The 21934-nt window shown below is 34.0% G+C and overlaps 1 protein-coding gene across 1 annotated transcript; it reads right to left on the reverse strand.

Annotated features, from left to right (window-relative positions):
* Positions 1 to 253: 253 nt before the first annotated feature.
* LOC146735725 (anoctamin-4-like) lies at positions 254 to 1084 on the reverse strand. The gene is made up of 2 exons (XM_085506563.1): positions 982 to 1084; positions 254 to 503 (listed from the first exon to the last, which is right to left on the reverse strand). Exons 1-2 carry the CDS (start codon positions 1054 to 1056, stop codon positions 312 to 314), a joined length of 267 nt encoding a protein of 88 aa, XP_085362689.1. The 5' UTR covers positions 1057 to 1084; the 3' UTR covers positions 254 to 311.
* Between the last annotated feature and the right edge of the window lie 20850 nt (positions 1085 to 21934).

Genomic DNA, 21934 nt, shown 5'->3' on the forward strand with positions numbered 1-21934 from the left:
TTAAAAGTATATTTCCTAGTTTATTTTTAAAAATATACATCAATGGTGTACATTTGTGAGTAAAAACCACCACAAATTTACACTGATTTACAATTTCTTCCTGACAAGAATCAAGATGCGTTTAATACTGGCAACAATTTGATTTACAATATAAAAATTCAAACCCTTTAAATTTAGTTCTACTGTCATTTACAATATTCATAATTCAACAATACAATCCTACTAAAAATATGTTTGTTAAAATTTAGAAAAAAAAGTCAAACATGTTAATTTATTATATAAAAAACCAATGGTTGTATGCTTTCCCATGTTTACACAGAGACTGTAGCAGCATTGCCATTACCACCACCATCTTTTAATTCTTTTATTTTGCTTTGATTTAGCTGGGCTCGGTAAAATGCTTCTTTTGCTAGGTAGTTCTCACGTTTTATTTCATCTTTCACTTTTGTGGGGACGTCAGGGATGAGGTAATCAATGAACCACTTCAAGAAAAACACAACATGCTGCAAAAAATAGAGAATAAATGGTAACAATAAGCATGCACATTGTCAGAGTTCCTTGATTGAAATGTGACGTTGAGTTGAGTAAGTCATTAGGAAACATTACTGAAAAAAAGACATGAATGTCACAGTCCCTGTTATTTAATTATAAAATACTCATGTTAAAATAATACATGGAACATCTGCAAACAATTGAATTAATATGTACTCTAAACTATCGGTACAACTCATCATAAAGTTATTTTCCTTAATCTGAAAAAGGGGGGTTGACGGAAAAAAATAAGGCTACGCCTGTAATCACACGATGTCATTCAGCATATAAATCATATCAAATATGGACAATATGCGCAGATAATTTGCCTCACCATTTGCATTACTTTGCTGACGCTTTCCATTGATTTATTGTGAATTTCAAGGAAGTTAATTCCCTGAATGAAGACGCCTATGCTAACACGACAATTACAAAACTTATAATTCTCACCTCAAAGACGACAACAAAAGCCAGCCTTGCAGCTAAGACATGCCAATGTTGTAAAGTACGTGCATATGGCTCCATACCCCATGGTGGTTGCCGATAATCTTTATATCTGAAAACAGATAAAAATTACATTGAAAAAAAAACAACAATAAATTCCACATTTTTGTCATTTAATTTTAGAAGACAGGGAACTTTCTAACATATTGTAGTCTTAGAGGAACAGATATATGATATGAACTAATCCACATCATTAAAATCTGGTTGTGCGGAATATTACTGTATCTCTCATACCATTCATATGTTCCCAACACAATACCATATTTCTCTATTGCTGGTGCATGTGCTAACAAACATATGTGTGTAAATTATAGATACATGTACTGGAAAATCTAAATTAGAAGCCGCATCGTTAATAAAAGCCCTACCATTTTTTTTTTCAATTTACATTCAAAAAATTCACCATTTCTTTGTAGATGCTCTAATATAAACCGCATTTATTTATTTATTTATTTATTTATTTATTTATTTATTTATTTATTTATTTATTTATTTATTTATTTATTTATTTATTTATTTGAAAAGACCTACAAGCACAAGTCCCATTTACAGGCTCCTCACTCACACATACATCAAAATACAATAAATAACATACACAAATATACGATAAAATACATCTACATTTATAATATCTTAATTTTACTTTCAAGAATTAACTGATGTACCTTAGATTTAAAACAGATCAAATTTCTAGAAATATCAAGTTCTGAACCATTTTGCAATAAATTATTGAAATTGTTCATGCATCTCACAAGTGGAGAATATTTAAAAATATCAATACGACAGTGAGGTAGTCAAAATAGAGGGGTAAAACGTAAACTATGGGACATAAAAATTTAACACTGATAAAATACCAGATGAGTCGTATAAGCTGTTAACACATTTGTATAAAAATAACATATCTATGATAAACGACGCTGACTCAAAGTTAAAACCCAAAATGGGCACACAAAGCTGAGTATTTATCAGTATCATATTGAAGGTGTGATCAAGATGCGCTTATAGAACAGACATGGTAAAAATGTTCACATGAACAGTCAAATCAGTATTACATACCTCCGTGCGTGCGTGCGTGCGTGCGTGCGTCTGTGCGTGCGTCCGGACCTGTATCTTAGAAATGCCTGGACCAATCACAATCAAACTTCACACATACATTATACATGATATTATACATATGCACGTCAATGTGTTTCACGATCTGATTCAAGATGGCAGAATCGAGCATTTCTCGGCTGTTTACAGATGGATTTTGTTCAAACTTGGTATATACATTAGACATTATGAGACCTTGAGGCAAATAATTTTGTTTTTCAGATAAGATTCAAAATGGCCGACTGGTGGCCATTTTGTATTAATGAATGTGGTTCTCGTTATGCATCATGTCATGGATAGACAGATATATTGGTTTGATGATCCTATTCAAAATGGCTAAATGGTGGCCTTTTTTGTGCTAAACAATCATCAAATATCAAGCATTTCTGGCATTTATGGATGGATTTCGTTCAAACTTGGTACATACATTAGACATTATGGGTTCCTGATGCTCGTCATTTTATTTTTCAGATTGGATTCAAAATGTCTGACTGGCAGCCATTTTGTTTTAATGATTGGGCTTCTAGAGCCATATCTCTTAAATGCTTTGACTTATTATATTTAAATTGTATATATTTAATATACATCATGTTATATATATATATACATGTATTCAAAATGGCTGATTTTGAATGCTGTTCCAGAGCAATATCTCTCAATATGGACAAGTTCTTGTTTGACGATCAGATACAAATGTCAATCATTTTAATGTTAAAAAATCATATTCCTGACATGGTTATATTCCAGCTATATTACCATAAACAAAACTATATATCTTAAATTTGATAACTAACTGGGACTGTGCCATGCGTGGCTTGTTTTCAAGATTTTTATTTAAAATTACCTCTCACTGACAGAGCAACTGAGCATGCTCAGAATAATTGATTCTGTTAAATTCAGATTCAGATTCCTGAATTCCTGATTACTGATTCACAAGTTTAACCTAATATATTCGAACCTAACTATATGAAACAGAAACTCAGTTTGCATTATACATAAAAAATACAGAGCTGTCACTAAGAAACCAAAAACAATAATCCTAAGTGGGTCTTTTTCAAGATTTTCACCCAAAATTACCTCTCCCAACTGCACTGACAGAGCCAAGTGATCATGCTCAGGATCTGTGTACTTTCTATTCATCATGCTCTGAATCTCTTATCCATTTGTTTTACCAGTGTCAATGCCCCCAAGATTTTTGGGAATGTACATGCTTGGGGGGGGGGGGGTAAGCTTAGCCTGAGGGCATTCCTGAATGCACAACAAATCATTCTTGGGGATGAAAACTTCACATGTTTAGTTAACTTCCTCTTTCTGATAGCAAAAAAATATATTTACTTGTGTGGACATAAAAATCAAAAGCCAGAATTCTTGGCATACAAAAGATATGTAAAATATATACTGGAGATAGAGTACTTCATTGCTGTCTGACGGAATAGGTTGACTTCTCATACGAAGAAATGGGGAAATTTTATGAAAAATATTTCCCAGTCCATTTCACGTTATGTAGATTAATTGTAATTTGTAATGTACAAACCAGGTATGTAAGATGACCTTGATCTGAATCAGTGACAAATGGGTTGTACCATAGCAATCTCAGCAGGAAATGTTGAGGGGTGTCAGGGCTAAATTTTGATGGGAATTATAGTGGTGATAATGAAACAAACCTAGGTCCTGGTAATATACAAAGACCTGAATTAACAAAGAAGTCAAGTTGTTATTAAAGGTACATCAAGGTTTACCCAAATTTATGAGTGCAGTTTCTTGAGCATTTATGAGACATAATTTGGTTGCACATCTCTACTCTGAAATTTTGGATGGGGTCAATGAAAGTTTTCAGTTACCAGATCAAGGGAAATCACTTTATGATGCACCCACATAGAGTACATATTAATTCAATGCTTTGCAGATGTTCCATGTATTAATTTAACATGAGTATTTTATAATTAAATAATGGGGACTGTGACATTTATGTTTTGTTCAGCTTAAGTACTGTATATAAACTTGGTGTTTAAAGCAATATCAAAGATTTAAATTTCCATTGACTTATCTGTCTTTTAGAATCTTAACAGTCTGCCTGCAGAAGTTTTAACGATGATAGTCCGCTATGCCTGTAATGATGAAGACGATGCTAGAAAACTGAAATGTGTGTGCAAACAACGGAATGTATTAATTACACCAGCATTTATGGATGATATGCATATGAAAGCACTTAGCAGTAAGTATTCAGATGTATGCCATATAATATTCACAAGGGCAAATCTAAGCTGATGTAATGCACATAGTATGTTGTTCCCATTAATTGTTGAATTGATTTGAGTACTAATTTAGTTAAATTTTATACATTCATTTTTTTAGAACCATTGGCACATATTGCCAAGTTACTCAGTAATAGCAGTCATCTGAAAAAGAAGGATGATGTGAATTACTATGATTTCACTGATAGTGATAAAACATATTTCACATTAGTAGAAGCTGCATCATTTTTATCTGAGTGAGCAGAAATGGAAATGGTAGGTGACACCCTATTTACTAATTGTGTAGATCTACAGTTGGCATTTCTAGATTTAAAATATGTGCGTATAGTTCCCCTTCTTAAAAGGCACAGCCTGAAAAGGGGCCTAAATTTAGGCTTCATCTGTGCATCGACATCATTTTCTCAGAAGTTCGGCAGCAAATAGATATTTTCTGTGTACGAATGCCATATCCGGTATTCCTTATCTGACATAATATTATGATATAATATCACGTCAGTATGTTCGGCTAGCTTCTCGCCCCTGGTAACATATATAATCATCTTTTCCTGGTATTTCTGCTAGCCGAATTGTCTTTAGATTGAGAAAATCATTTTTTTTCACAACAAAGCCCAGGTTTTCTACACTATCTATGCTATGTCACAGTTTCCTATGAGCAACATGTAAGCCTACAAAAAGAGTTTATGTGGTTGCCTGTTGCTCTAGCAATATTTGAATGCAAGATTCCTGTTGTTTTTCGCAAGATTCCAATGAATAATAATAAATCAAAGAATGAAATAAAACAAATTGAAATAGCTTAAAATAAGATTTTAATGTTTGATCAGATTTGTGTCTGTCCAGTCTTCTACAATTTCATCTATAATATATCGTCTTCATTAACCTACAAGCATATCTTTGCGTATTAACCTGAAGCATAATAGGAAAATGTACTCTATTATTATTTAAAAAATATCAACTGAAATTAATTTTATTTCACAGTTTCTCTCAATATTGACACTGAGAAATGAGAAAAAAAAACTTTGTTCCACATTAAACTGCATGGTGATTTTGATTACATTCAAAACATTAGTGAATTCCTGTTAGCTCCAGGTTTATACAACAGTAATTAATTCAATGATAGAACATTCTAACAAGTAACAAGATTAACGTGTATAATTAGTCAGCTTGCTTATACAATGTAAGACTGCATTGGGCCATTCCAGTTTATATCTGCACCTTCACATGTTGATGAGCTTGTGTGTTTACTTCATACAGGGTATAATTTCCATGGGTGTATACGTCATACACAGTTTTATTTCCAAATCATCATTCACCATACAGTAATGAAAATCCAAAACTATAGTTCCTACTTGTGGTGTTGATGAGTTCCATTGTGCCACCATACAGAGTAGGATTTCCAAAGATAACTCTCATCATATGCTAATTTGCCAAGTTCAAAATTTTATATTTGATAATGGAAATCCAAACTAGTCCTGATTCACGGTGTTTACCATCTACAGTCAGAATTCCAAGTTTTTTTAGTCATTCTGTTGGAAATCCAACCTCATCAACCGGTATGTGGCGAGATAAACTAGGCCATATTTTATTTAGTAGCCATAACTGCCTGGATTTCCAGGAATTTGTTTTCCATACTCGCCTGGATTTTAGATTCTGTTTCTCCATATACAGTTGGAATTTTCCCCATCATACATTGCTGGAAATCCGACCACATCAACAGGGGGTGCAGATATAAACTGGAATGGCCCATTATGGTGTTATTTTTTTATTATTTTATACAATGTAACAATTCTTTCTTTACCTTACAGCCTGAAACTGGTGCTGGTGGTGCAGACACTCAGAGATCAATTTTGATTATAGATTGTGCCAGTATTTGTTTTGTATATTTTCTGCACCTTAAAGGAAAACATATTCCTCTAGATAACACAAGAGAATTTTTCATTGTTCCTGAGGAGCTTATGAGAGTTTATGACGAATTTAAAAAATTTAAGTTTCCTTATTTGTTCAATACACGACTTGTGAGAACTTTTTTGACAGAATTCTCACCAGAATATCAGCATAACAGAAACAATATAATATTGTCTGATGATGGTTATGAACAATATAAAGAGTTGGTGCATTTTTTAGAGATGCTGTAAATTAAGTAGTCCTTGCGTTCTTAGTAAAAGTAAATGTATGTTTGAGTTTAAGTAAACCACAAAGATTTAGAGTCTCATATTATATTCACATATTTATTTTTATTGTTAACAAGTAAATTAAAGTATTTTTTGCAAACAAAGTTGAAATTCAGTGTCTTAGTTTTTTCATGGAACGAGTCACAATCTTTTTTGCTGGAATCTGTGTTGGAACTTTATGATTCTTTGCTGTTGAACCTTCAGGAATTTCAGCTGAAAATATAAAAAAAATGTTACAAAAGAGATATTTTACATTAATGACATACAGTTTACCCAAGTTATGGCATTTCATTCATTGAGAGCACACAATTATAGGACCCATGTCTACAAATTATGGCATCTCATTCATTGAGACCACACAATTATAGGAGCAATATCTAAAAATTATGGCATCTTATTCATTGAGACCACAAATTATGGCATCTCATTCATTGAGACCACACAATTATAGGACCCATGTATACAAATTATGGCATCTCATTCATTGAGACCACACAATTATAGGACCAATATCTAAAAATTATGGCATCTCATTCATTGAGACCACAAATTATGGCATCTCATTCATTGAGACCACACAATTATAGGACCCATGTATACAAATTATGGCATCTCATTCATTGAGACCACACAATTATAGAACCTACATCTACAAATTATGGCATCTCATTCATTGAGATCACACAATTATAGCACCTATATCTACAAATTATGGCATATCATTCATTGAGATCACACAATTATAGGACCTATATCTACAAATTATGGCATCTCATTCATTGAGACCACACAATTATAGGACCTATATCTACAAGTTATGGCATCTCATTCATTGAGACCACAAATTATGGCATCTCATTCATTGAGACCACACAATCATAGGACCTATATCTACAAAATAATGGAATCTCATTCATTGAGACCACACAATTATAGGACCAATATCTAAAAATTATGGCATCTCATTCATTGAGACCACAAATTATGGCATCTCATTCATTGAGACCACACAATCATAGGACCTATATCTACAAAATAATGGCATCTCATTCATTGAGACCACAAATTATGGCATCTCATTCATTGAGACCACAAATTATAGGACCTACATCTACATCTGGTATCTTAGAGATGACTGCATTATACAGATTTTCGAATGTAACGACATCTGATTTCTTCAGATCGACGCAGATTTTGTCAATCATTGGCAAATACTGTGCAAATCGAGACAGTTTCACCATATTTACAAACGGTGCTTCTACAAATTGTTGCACTTCAGATCAGAAACAATGGCGAAACGGTGGATATCAATAATATTAGACATACCAAAGTGATGCGGTTCCCTGATACGCCCTAGCTTTGTGGAAAAATAAACATTTTGTTAGATAGTCGCGCTACATATCCACTGACCTCAACGATTATTAGCATTAGGACAACGAGATCATGTATAAGTCTTCGGTTTCTCCCTAAGCACAGGCGAAACATTATTGCAAGTTCACAACAACGTTCGGAGCACGTGACCACGTGGTTGTTGTTTCAAGAAAAACGATCGATTTTGTAATTATTCATAATGCCAGGTTTGTTTAAAATTACAAGTTCTGGTTGTACACGCTATACACAAAGAAAAGTTCAAGCAAAAAAAAAAAACAAAAAAAAACCGGATAATGCTAAGCAACGCCGTTTTCACTAATTGGCTGCTACGTAGTGTTATGTAAATTTTATGTAATGTAAATATTAAACAGCTACATACGTCGTACTTATTTGCAGTCATGTGATTTACTGTCCAATTTGCCGAAAGTTTTATTTTTGCCGTGAATGCTAGCGTTTATCACGTGAATCTAAACCATGTATTCAAAAACATAATATTTGCACATAAATTTGGTTCGATTTTGAGTGGCTACATATCAATTTGAAGTTGGGTCTACCCAACTACAACACGAAACAGTGGCTGCATATAGTTTTCTACATATTAGTCTAATAAATTTAGAAATAAAAGTACAATTAGAACATTGTATATCACTATTCTCCAAAACGAGCTTGAGTTTGCCTCCCAAGTATGAGCGGTCCAACATTATCTCGTTAATATATTTGAAATAATTCAACGCAAGGTTTTAAAATATGCGTGTCTGAAAAGGAACATTGAATATCATACCACAAACTACGTCCAACTAAATTATCTTTTTTTTAGAGAAACGTTTTTCTTTTTTATCTTTTTTTAAAAATACGATTGCTTGGGTGTTATAAATGGTAATTATTTGTGGCGACCCGCTCCGCTAGGACTGCCTTTATAACCACTCTTGTGACTTTGTGTGTGGGGGGGGGGTGTCTCTGTGTGTGATTTTTTTGGCTTGGCCGATTTCGCTCAAACTTTGCACAACTTGTCACACCTTCACCCTAATTATTAGAAAAGTCTGGAAAAAAAATGTGGCACACCGTTGCTGATTTTTGAATAGCTTCGCCAAATGTATTTCCTCCTACAAATTTAGGATAAAACACCTCAGACATAACGCTTTCTACACAGCTCGATTGTAGGCACATAGTTACTATTTGAATTTTTGATATCTTTCTTCATTACCGAGAAATTTGACCCCAAATTTGGGGTAACTGTTCACCAGGAATGGTATTTTAACTCTTCTGTGAGTTTTTTGGCTGGGGCGGATTTGGTTCAAACTTGACAGACAAGTCACACCTTGACTCTAGTTAGGTTTATTACCTCCTACCAGTCTTGTAACGATCATGCTTTTTATTTTGGCTACGTTGCGCACTTGTAAGAGATCACCAGCGCCGACATTGTTACACTATATCAACGTAATACCAACGCAACGTTGAACTTTGAATGAACTGTAAATGCTGCCTTCATTTTAGAAAATAATATATATATAAGTTTAAGCAGTATTAACATTCTAGCCTTGACAACAGCCGTTGCTAGGGTAAGCACAGTGTCTTTCAGCACAGTTCAGTAAATCCAGAATCCAAGTACAGCAAAGAAGAACAGCATCCAATATCTCTTTCTGTGCCATTAACCATTAAACCAATACTGCTTAATTAGCTAATGTAACAGCAGAATACTTCCTAGTAATAAAGTAAAGTGACTTCTAAAAGACTGAATGTTTTTTTGCGAACTTCGTATACAGGGCCCATTATTTCCGATCATTTTGCGATTGTATTTTCCAGATTCATTGATTGAACGCAAAATTTAAAGTTTATTCAAAATTCAAAGTTGGCTTGGAATTACGTTGATACAGTGTTACAATGTTGGGGCCGGTGATTTTTGTCAGTGCCAACTTAGCCAAAACAAAAAGCATGATGATTTGAATACTGTTATTGCAAGACCAAAATTTGACTTTTGAAGTATGTTATTTCCACGTTTTAGCCATGAATGTTTAGCCATCAATGACTTAAATTGCAATTAAAATTAAATCGACAATTAAAATATATCGCATCACACTTTATCTGATTGACTATTTTCATTCATGCCAAAATATACTATTGTTTAAATGAGGTGGGTGTGTACACCACAATCGTAAAATGATTTCATCTTGAACTATTAAGAGCTTCATGTACAAATACTCTACGTGAAAGGCGATACACACTTGTCATAATTAATTATTCCATTAAATCATGAATAGTATGTGTTAAGTTTGTTTTTCGGCTTCTGATAAGTGTACATGTATAATTTTATATGATAGAAACCTTTGCTTATTTACATATAGAGCATGGAAGCAAAACACAAACTTGAACTAAATATTATTGCTACTTTAATCGACTTGAGAGGAAAAAGTACGATGTTCAGTGTAATGTAACGTTTAGGATCCACTCAAATTGCTTGGGCGTTCAACTGTATTGTACGTATGTGTACATCAATAATAGTAAATAGAGGGAGTTTTATGATGTATGTAAATAACATAATTATGAGAATTCATACAGTAATTTTTACTAAGTGATAAATCAATGATGCACTGCAGAACTAAGCCACGTTGTAGCCTAATTGTCTTTCAAAACAAAGGGAACGGTAAGGCCGAGCATTGCCTGTGTTACTATACTCGATGTCTAATGGAGTTCTCTCTTCCGTGAAGTAAGTAATGAGAAGAAACACCAGGAACATGGTATCCCAAGATGTTAGCTGGCTCAGATAATTATTTACCACATTGATATATATAGTTTATATAATACAAACTATAATCTAACTGTTTTACAACTCTCACTCATAGTTTTTAATGTATCTAAACAAATTGTAAGTGAACGAATAAATGCAAAATTGAAATGTAGACGTATCAGATGTAAGTAACTTTCGAACTTGTCTAAAGCATGGTCACTAAAGCATGTACACTAATAGTCTCATGGCAATTAGATCAATCAAATTCACAAAGTTGTGAGTATATAACATAATCCAATATTGATTCAAACCACTTTGTAAATGCGAGACACAGAAATGATATGGTAAAAGCAAACATTATTTTAATAAAATCATTATGTTGTAATAACATGCCAAAAAACTAACAATGCTTCAGTGACAAGGCAAAATTGTGAGTTTTTATTTTACATACTTTGATCTTGTACTTGTGCCACGTGATATTTTTGAGTATGTCCACAGCCAGCCCTACAAAACTCACAGTAATGTCAATGATGTACTTGAAATAAAGATCTATGGAAGGGAAAATTCACAACACTTATATTGTTTTATTCAGAAGCAATAAATGACACTTCTTACTATGGTTAACATATGTATAATATATATCAGGTAAATACTCTGCCCTCTGAATTTCACATTATTATTTCGTCAACGACTTCTATTGGAGTTAACTTGACACATTTAATGTATACTAAAGAGAAAAAATATTGTAAAATAACACTCTTACCCATTAATTCTGGGCAACCGTCAAATATAAAAATAATATCGAGGTCTTTTTATAAACCAATGCACACTGAGTTACATTATATAATTATAGTTATATAGTTAACCCTATTTTCATTATTAGCCATTATTAGGCGAAGAAATTATAATGATATTGTTTTGTATAAACGTTATTGAATTAAAAAAGAAATAAAGTGATTGTTGAGTTTTCAATGATATCTATATTTGTCACTACGAGCTATAAGTTTAAGCAGTGCTAACATTCTAGCCTTGACAACAGCCGTTGCTGGGGTATGAAGTTATAAGCACGGTGTCTTTCAGCACAGTTCAGTAAATCCAGAATCCAAGTACAGCAAAAAAGAATAGCATCTAATATCTCTTCCTGTGCCATTAACCATTAAATCAATACTGCTTAATTAGCTAAGTGTAATGAAGAGACGTATTAAAACAAAGAAAGTGTGGACATTATAAGTACAACAGGAGTAAAAATAAACAAACAACTTCAAGTGAATCATAAATCAAATAAACCAATCACAGCGGTATATTTAAGGGCAACACAGTTGTTGATATTGAGTAAAATTATTTATGAATAGGGTGGCTGAGATTGAGGAGACTGGTACATATATGTTTCTAAAAAAACGATTTTTAAATATAATAAACAATATATTTTATTAATGTATAAAGGCCTAAAAATAGTATTCATAAGGTGGTTTATAGTTTACTGTATCAAACAATGTGAATCATCTGACAGAAAAAAGTGTGCTGTATAATTTCTAAACCGGCGGGGCTCTGAAGAAGTTTGAAAACAAGTTTGGGATCTGAGATTTCTAATAAAATGGAGAACGTCCGGAATGTAAACAAGGAGGGATTGAGAAGTAGGGATGACATTATTTTCATAGATGTAGACGTGGAACCTCTTGAAGATATTGTTGAGATTAATCACCAGTATTAAGATAGGTTAGTTTGTAACAATCACTGGTTGTGTTTTAACATTCTGAAATTTAACAAGATCTGGCTGAAAATATATTTTTTTATAGAAATGTACATCAATCCAAGATGGCTGCCATTTTGAATTATACAAAATGGAAATGTTGTGCAATAATTGTATTACTTGACGAAATTTCAAACTAAGTCTAGTAAAAGTCTTGTCTCTGTAATCCAACTAAAAATTGAATCATCCTATAGGAATGGTAGGTACTATGGGATGTAGAAATCTGAGGTGGGGGGAGGTTACGAAAGTAAAACTTACTTGCAAATTCTAACGTAGCATTATTACTATATGCAGTTCCTAAATAGTTTGTAGCGACACATTGGTACACCCCTGCATCTGGCTTTCTCCGTCCTCCATGGATTGTACTGAATGAATACAGGGATCCACTGGGGAGTAACATCCGATGACTTTGGGGATTTTCGGCCACCGTTTCCACCAATTCGCCATCCTTATACCACTGTAATGAAATTTTGTAAAATTTATCTCCAATAGAAGCCCACATAATCCAAAGTGCATTTATTGTATTTGTATTCAGTGGGTCAAGTACGTTCTACACCAGAAATTATTTGTTTCGCCTAATCTTTTTTTTTATTCATAATTTTTTAGTCTATGTAATTACTGTGGCAAATTGACCGACCATGGTGGTGACAAACAAACGCACATATGGTAAAGATAATAGTTAGTATGCATATGCTATATGTACCTAGACAGCTGGTTTTTGTTCACACAAAATTTATATTCCAGCTGTATATCTGCATTAAATAATGCCACGTCACCATCCTTCAACATTGAGGGATGGTTTCCTACATATAGCTGGATTGAGGGCCAGTCCTCCACGAGTAGTTGGTAACATACTATTATATGGCCAAGTTGTCCTAATATTCATTTTGTAGTAGTATATCCAGACTTCATGTTGATGCAAGAACTAGAATTGTTTTGTAGAAAATTTGCAAAAATATGCTTTTATAATACAGTACAACATATGATTAGACAAAGTTTAACTAACTTTGGAGAGCAAAACATTTGCACAAAGACGTTGATCAAAACAACAAACAGTAAATTACTGTTAGTCTAATTTCTCATTGGATGAAACACAAAATTACCCACATAACACCACTTCTCAGTCGAGGCTTTTAGGAAATGGCGTGTTGATCATACGACCAATTACTATCTTATCTGCTTTTAAACAATTGTAAAACGAGGTACGTTTCATAGATCATCCAATGAGTCTCCTTACGAAAATATGAAAGTCACATAATCATCATCGATTTGAACAATATCCAGGAGAAAATATCGTTTCACCATATGATAATATTTTATTCGTATTAAATCGTTCACCCGTCCCACTAAACATGAATTATTATTACAGATTATTATTATAATGTGGAATTTAACGATCTATTACTTGGCATCATAATATTTAATTCTAAAGGGATATTGAGTCGGTTTTAATACTAATAGTGAAAGTATCAAATTATATACTGTCGGTTTTGACGAGTTTACCGTGAAATTAATTACCATAGTAAAAGCACCAAAACACCCAGTGGGAATATAAGATTTAGATACATATATCAAATGTTTATGAAATATACACGAGTTTATGGGCGGTGGTCGTCAGGTATCGTCATGTTCGATATGGGTTTACGTGAAATTAGAATGCACGCTGCACGACAACCACCACCCGTTTAAGGAAAATTTATCCTTTTTTTACCAAAATGAAGAACTATTTAAAGTAGGGATATTCTGATGTAGAAAAATTAAATAATTGAGAATGAATTTCACAAACTGAGTAATTTTTTTTTTTCAATCATTTTTTTTTAATTTGTAATTTGTTGGACAACATCTCAGAATTATACTTTTACATGTATTACAAAAGTTACTTTGTATTTTATGTACCTATAAATATTGTATTTATTGTATACTGGATCATTAAAATATGATTTATTTTGGACTTAGACATATCTCTGTCATTTATGAAAACAATTTCAACAACAAATCAACAACAACAATTTACATCTGAAATGATATTTTTGTATCACAGGTCATAAGAATTAGTGAAAATACATAGAACATCTTTTTCTGCAAAAATGTAAATAACTTTTTAGTACTATTAGCATATCGGTACAAGTCCTAAACACATTTTTTTCACGTATGTGCTAATTTTTCTAATGTTCACAGCAAGATTTAATTTTGTGTGTCTTCTTCAAATGTTGAAAAACTGAACTTTATTAAACTAAAATGTGAGAGAATTGCAATCAGAAATGTAAATTGTGTTATACTTTTATCCTAGGCGTTGGCTGTCCCATGGCTTTGCAATCCATTATTGCTAGGTTGGCTTTAGGAACTATTTTGCTGGTTGGATGCTCCGTAATTCGAGGTGCAAAGAAATCAACTGTGAAATAAATAATATCAAGAGTTTAGTAACCAAATTACCAAAGTTGCCAAGCTACGTTGGGCTAGAGAAGGTTTTTTTTTTCATATTAGGCGCCGACACGATAGACAACATTGTTACATTTTAACTGATACAAACGAGCGTTGTTGACGCCACTGTCAGACGCCAGAGTAAACAATTATTTATATTAGTAGTTCGCTATAAAATAAAACGGCGTGCAAGACAAATAAGGTATATTCTCTCCTTAACAAAAATACTTTCAACAGTTAACAACAATTCTAAGTAAAGACATTGACCTACGAACGGACAATCGTGAAATGTAAGCAATGACATTTTCAAATGAAATCCAAGTGCATAGCAAGGATAAGATACAACTGGTAAACGAAATAGACGGTGACAGCAAACTTTTTACTCGTTTTAAAATCAATATTTATTTCATTATTCATTATTCCTTTTTCATCAAACACCACTTTCAAATACATAAACACATTATTGTAGTAAACACTTAATCTGCATCTATGAGGTCATGCTAAGGCTGAAATTCCCAAATTTGTTTTGAAAAGTCAGTATTTTATCATGAATTAGTTTTCGCGTATCTGTTGACCGACTTAATTAGCTGATTATTAGCGAACATATTATCAAGATTTCGAAAAGCTATTCAAGTTGTACTGCGACGCCTTGCAAACGGGCCTGGGGTACATATTACCACAAGTACAAGACGGACATGAACGTAACATAGCTTCCGGGGGACGAGGTTTAACCCCAGCAGAAAGTAAATACGGAATAACACAACTAGAAGCCTTAGCAGTGATCGTTGGTGTAAAGTATTTCGACGCTTATTTTAGGCACGCTAAATTTGAGATAATTACGGGTCACAATGCACTGAAATACTTATTTAGCTTGAAAAAACCATGGCACTACAACAACACGACTTTACTATTGTACATAGACCAGGTACGAAACACCAAAATCCTGACGAACTATCGAGACGAAAATACTCAAACCTAGAAAACAGTGAAGAAAACAAAATCATAGAGGACGATGACCTCATAGGAATAATAGCCTAAGGGTTAACGACTCCTAACACCGAACAAAAATGACAAATAACACAGAATGATTGTATCGGATTGGCAGGCATGGTGACTTAGCAAGAAAACCTAGACCCACCCACAACGACGAATACGGTTAATAAAAAAAAAACACCTGATACAGAAAATACAGATAAAACATTATTAAAGAACTTGTCAACCTTACAAAGGTAAGATCCAAAATAATCCTCGTAAGGCTAGAGTAATCTTACAAACCCGTGATGAATATATTATGGATAAAAATAAGTTGTTTCAATGTTGGTTTATAAAAGAAAAGAATAACAAACGACAGTGTACAAAACAGTTAGTAATACCGTTATCTTTAAGACAATTCGTATTGAATCAAATGCACGATTCTATGTTGGGACACAGTTTGGTTTCGCAAAAAAATACACAGCGATATGTGAACGATATTATTGGGCAGGAATGAGCAGGGATATACATAAATATGTCGCAATATGCACGCTTTGCACATCGCCAAAATCACCTAACAATCGACACCCGGCGCCATTAATACTGATTAAAACCAACAACATTCCATTTAATTTACTGAAAAAATAGATTATATTGGCCCGATTCACTAAAGTTCCAAGGAAACAAACATACATTGGTAATCGTAAACAATTTCACAAAATATCCTGAGGTCAAACTGCAGAGACAACTGCACGTATTTTATTCGATGGAATCATTTGCAGGCATGGAGCTCTAAGACTAATACTTTCTTTCAAAAGTCGTTAAAGGGACATGTAAATTGTTAAACATTGATAAGACAGAATCCTTCCTTTTTCATCCGATGACTCAAGGCGTTGTAGAAAAGTATAATGGGACTTTAATACAAGGAATGTCGATGTTGTGTAATACCCATCAGACCGACTGGGACAAATTCATACCAGCAATTTTAATGGCTTACAGAATATCAAAACACGAGATCACAAAAACAACACCTTTCGCTATGATGAATATGAGAGAAGCAGTATTACCAATAGACACAATATTATTAGAAGAAAAACCAGTAAAAATCAAACAGCCCTAGAATTCTTTGAAAAATTAACAGATTGATTAAAAGTCATACACGAAATTGCCGGACAAAACATAATACAAAGTCAAGACAAAATGAAGCATAATTACGACCAAAAGGAAAAAGAAAGTAATTTTGAAGTAGGCGATATACTAGTAGTTTACCTACATACTCCTAAAGTTTAGAAAGGATTATCTAAGAAACTACAACATTTATGGTCCGGACAATTCAAGTTATATGCGAAAAAATCGCCAGTGAACTTTAAACTACGACGAATCGGCGATAGTTCGATAATTAGAAACGTGGTACACGTTAATAGACTGAAAAATCATCTATTCGAACAGAATTCAATAAAGAAAATGACGCAAATCCCACTAACAAAGACGAAAACACGGCCTCAAAACAACTAAAATATATTTACCCTTATTATTTATTTTTATATTTATTTAACTTCTTAACAAATAAAGAGGAAAATAAAACAAAAAAGACAAAAAAAAACAAGAATTCTTGAGAATCGAAAAGATAATACGAGGGAAATATAAAAACGGACGTCTATTGTACTTGATCAAACGATTGGGGTATCCAACATCATAGAATACGTGGGAACTGGTTAGTAATTTGGACAACAGAGCAATACGAGGTTGAGATAACTGGGTCACCATATTCGAATCGCAAAGCTAGAGATAAGTTGATAAACAGTTTAAGATTTAGCTAAACAGAAATCATAAAAAATGGGAGGGCGCATTGAAAACAAAAAATATTATAGGAAAAAAGAAAATGGCCTAAACTTTTATTATTGATTTTAATAACTCTTCATTCTAGAAATTATATACAAATTACGTCACCACTACTATTGGATGAACACGAAATTCTTCCTACACTATCATTCATTCTGATAACTCAAAACAAATCTGATATTATACTAATGTAATAGCCGCACCCTATCATTCGTGCCTTGATGTGTGGAGCGATCCCACACAACGCACATCACATTCGGAACACTTGGTCCCTATGTTCATTCTAATGGAAAAATATCAAAAGCATTTGGAACAGCGACAACAGAAGGTATAATGATTAAAAAAAAAACATATTGATCACGTTGAAGAGGTCAATAGAAAATCAACACGCATATCATAATATTTCAAAAAGACTTAAACTCAAATAAAATATTACCTAACAAACGAATCGACAACGCAATATCAGAAATTCATAATAACCATAGGGATTTAATGACACTAAAAGACGATCTAGAAGGTTGACAAAGATCAACAGAAGACAAATTAGCCGAGCAAATATTGGATAATAGACAAGGTTTTTATTTAATTTTTAAATACGGTGTCCAACGCCTTCAACTATTATAGAAATTGCGTCTTTACGGCGTTTCCACGCAATAGAAACATTATTGCAAGGACGACTAGCCATTCAAATAATAGAACCCCGAATACTTGAACAAGTATTACGACGCATGCACCAACGTATTAAAAGAGAATACTCTGGTTTTGACTTAGCTTTTAATAATTTGGAAAGATATTACAATAATGCAGACACAACCTTTCGTAGGATAGATAGAAACCTATATATACAAATCAAAAAATTCTATTATCCAAAGCCTACACACAAAAACACAAACAGTTCTAATATTAACTGTTATTACTATTTTATTGTTATGTATTTTGTAAATAAACAAATTGTACACTCGTTTTAAATCCCGACTGGAACCACGAGAAATAATGACCAAATTGATACTCAAGATTAATGTATTAAATAAACGAATGTTATTGAAAATTATTAAATTGAACGAATTACCGCATAGGGTTGCCAAGGGAATTTTCCTGCTATCTCGAATTGCAAAACACGCAAAAACAAGATTCGGACACGAAATTAAAATTTGCCTGGCCTGAAGTCGTGTACAAAGGAGATGGCTCAGTTAAAGTTCGAAAGTTTTCACCATGGCTATTTAAGCCTAGACTTAATTGCCTAGACTAAATCCCGAATTAATATCTGCCTTGGAGAATAATGAGGCGGAGTACCACTAGTTGGTTCGACAAACTCAGGTCTACCTCCGTTTCGTGAAGACATGCGGGGTAGGCCAAGTACTAGCAACCGCTGACTTCCATGTGTAGCCTAAAGCACCCTGTCAACAAGCAAAGTCGTGTTATGTAAATTACGCTTAGTATACGTTTACTCTGCTTTACTGTAATTTTGCTTTTACTTATATTATAGAGTTAAAGATAGCGATAACTTAGTAGATAAGTGAGTTATAAAACATTTATGTAAACACTGTATTACCATTACTCTCAGTATATAAAACATTGTATATTTACCTATTTCTATTCTTTGTAGATTAGATCATTTAAAGAATTATATTATTTGTAATTTTAGCTTCACCAACTTGAACTAAGAGAGAGTTAAAATTTGTGTTATGATTTTACGACTTCACGTTCGCACACTCGGTAAACACGCCATTAGACTAGTGTTTAGAATCAACAATTTGCAAGTTTAGGGTAAAGAATATAACGTATATTACAGGAAGTTTGTAAATAGATTGTTTACTTATTACCAAACGCTTCAGCGTGGTATTAAGAGTTTGTTTTCAGGGGTGGGTGATACCAAGGTGGGAAATGGATGCACATATGGGGTTAATTCCTTGAATTGCAATATAGAGGGTTCAGGCTGAAATACAATATATAGTGTTTCCATGTTTCTTCTGATATTTCTGTGGTATTCTGCTGCTGTAAGTAATGCACGATTTGTTCCGAAATTCAGTATATTGTGTGCATTCCAGGGTTATTCGTTTTTTGCTGAAAACACCCCTATTTTTTAGTGGCAGAGTCGAATAGTCTCACTCCCACTGGGGAATCTGCATTGTTGCTTGAATGGGAGTTAATTAAACACATTTTCCAGACCGGCGAAAGAGTATGCAACAGCCAATTTTAACAGCCTGCCACATGATTTTACTCTGAATGTCAACATGAAAAGAGGCTAGTCCATTTTACGCAGGAGTAATTGGGAGTAGAATATGTGAGGGGTAGTATCAACAGAGATGTGTATAGTGAAAAGTAATATCTATCCTTCATTTGCATCTCTGAGCATTTCTGTTTTAGTATATTGGTTTGAAAATGTTGAACTTGCATGATTTGCAATGTGTTTTTTTTAATGGGACTCCCCTATTGATCGAATCCCGGGTTTGAACGAGAACGGCACACCACGTGATTCGTTTGAATACAATGCTGATGGCAAACATGCCGTGTTTCTGCGGTACTCCACTGACGGGATGACTTACTAATACTGCATGCTACAACTTCGCTTGTGATGTTGCTTGTTAGCCATGGATTACATGAATCTTGATTACCAGTCAAATGTTCCATGTGATATACACCTAATATGCCAAAAATGTTGCTGAACGATTTGAACTGAATAACAATAGCAGACGAAAATTTGTTTACAAAATACAAATACTTCGGTTACCAATGAAAACCGGTAAAAAACAAGCGATATGTTTTCGGCTGTTATCATGGAAGGGACATGAACGTGAAGCTATCATCTGTTTATAACTAAAACCAGGCACCTTATACGAGGTTCGCAAAATAACATGACAGTCATTAGAACTCACTTTATTTTATTGTTAGGACGTATTCAGCCGTTAAATGTATTATTTCCAACCATTTTGCGATAGTATTTTCTAGATTGGAGGCAGCATTTACATTTTATTCAAAGTTCAAAGCTGCGTTGGGATTACGTTGACAGTGGTAACAATGTCGGCGCCGGTGATCTCTTACCAGTGCGCAACGTAGCCAAAATAAAAGGCATGATCATTTGGGCACTGCTATTACAAGACTTTGGCTGTTGCCATGGTAGCGGTGGGTCTGGATTGTTTTTCCAATTAGTGATGGTACGACCTGCCTGTCAAGTATGAACAAAATCAGCCAAGCCAAAAAAAATCACAGAAGACTTAAAAAGCCATTCCTGCTGAACAGTTACTCTAACTTCGGGGTCAACTTTCTCATTAATGAAAAAAGATATCAAAAATTCAAATAGTAACTTTTTGCCCACACTCAAGCCGAGTACAATGAGCTATGTCTGAGGTGTTGTATCACGGGGAGTTGGACAAACTTATGTATTTTAATAAATTATTGAATAATAAAATGTTATATAACTTTTCTTTTACCCCTCCCCTTCCAGGTATCTATGTCAAGTATTTTTGTCAGGTTCAAATCGTTCACCAGCATTTTTGGCATGTTAGATGTACATCACATAGAATACTAGGATTGGGAGAACTTAATGTTTGTTGACCACCTGGAATCTGAGTTTTATAAATCTTGAAGGGCTCTCGGAAGATCCACCTGCTGCCTGGACCCGCAGTAAAATCTCCGATTAATATGGAGCCACAACCATCAACATCCATATACCATGAGGTTTCTGCTGGCGACGTTACGGCGTTACTCAGTTCCAAATAAAGATTACCAACGCCAAATTAGCAAAATTTAACCGGTAACCAAGACTCAGTCTATCCACGACAAGCAAGTAACATCACAAACGAGGTTGTAGTGTGCAGCTCACGAGTCAGCTACGACCGATTTCAACGAAAGTCATTCCGTCAGTGGAGTACCGCAGATGCACGGCAGGTTTGCCAATGCACAGATCTGTGGAGGAACTTTTAACTTCAACATAAACCGTGTATCGTAGTCGCCCAGTTTAAGTTCTAGTTCTGTCGTGGTCCCAACTAAAGGGCGACAGTCGTCGTGTCGCGTCCTGTTCGATATGGGACTCATAGCGACGTATACAACGCGTGTAAAATACATTGTTTATTTACATGAAATTCGAACACGCGCTGCGCTACGACCACCGCGCTTAAACATCCACGAGTTATTCATTCGGACAATGACTTAAATTAGACGTCTGATTATTTTATTTTCACACGTACAGCTACACGCGTTCTACACTGACAAGCGTTGCTAGGTCGCAGCACTGTCTTGGAGCATATTTATGGGCAATTGGGTTCCCCGATCTAAATTTCTATCCCGGTTTGTTGCACGTTCT

Source organism: Saccoglossus kowalevskii, chromosome 12 (assembly GCF_978046115.1).
Source record: "Saccoglossus kowalevskii chromosome 12, keSacKowa6.1, whole genome shotgun sequence".
Taxonomy (NCBI): Eukaryota; Metazoa; Hemichordata; class Enteropneusta; family Harrimaniidae; genus Saccoglossus; species Saccoglossus kowalevskii.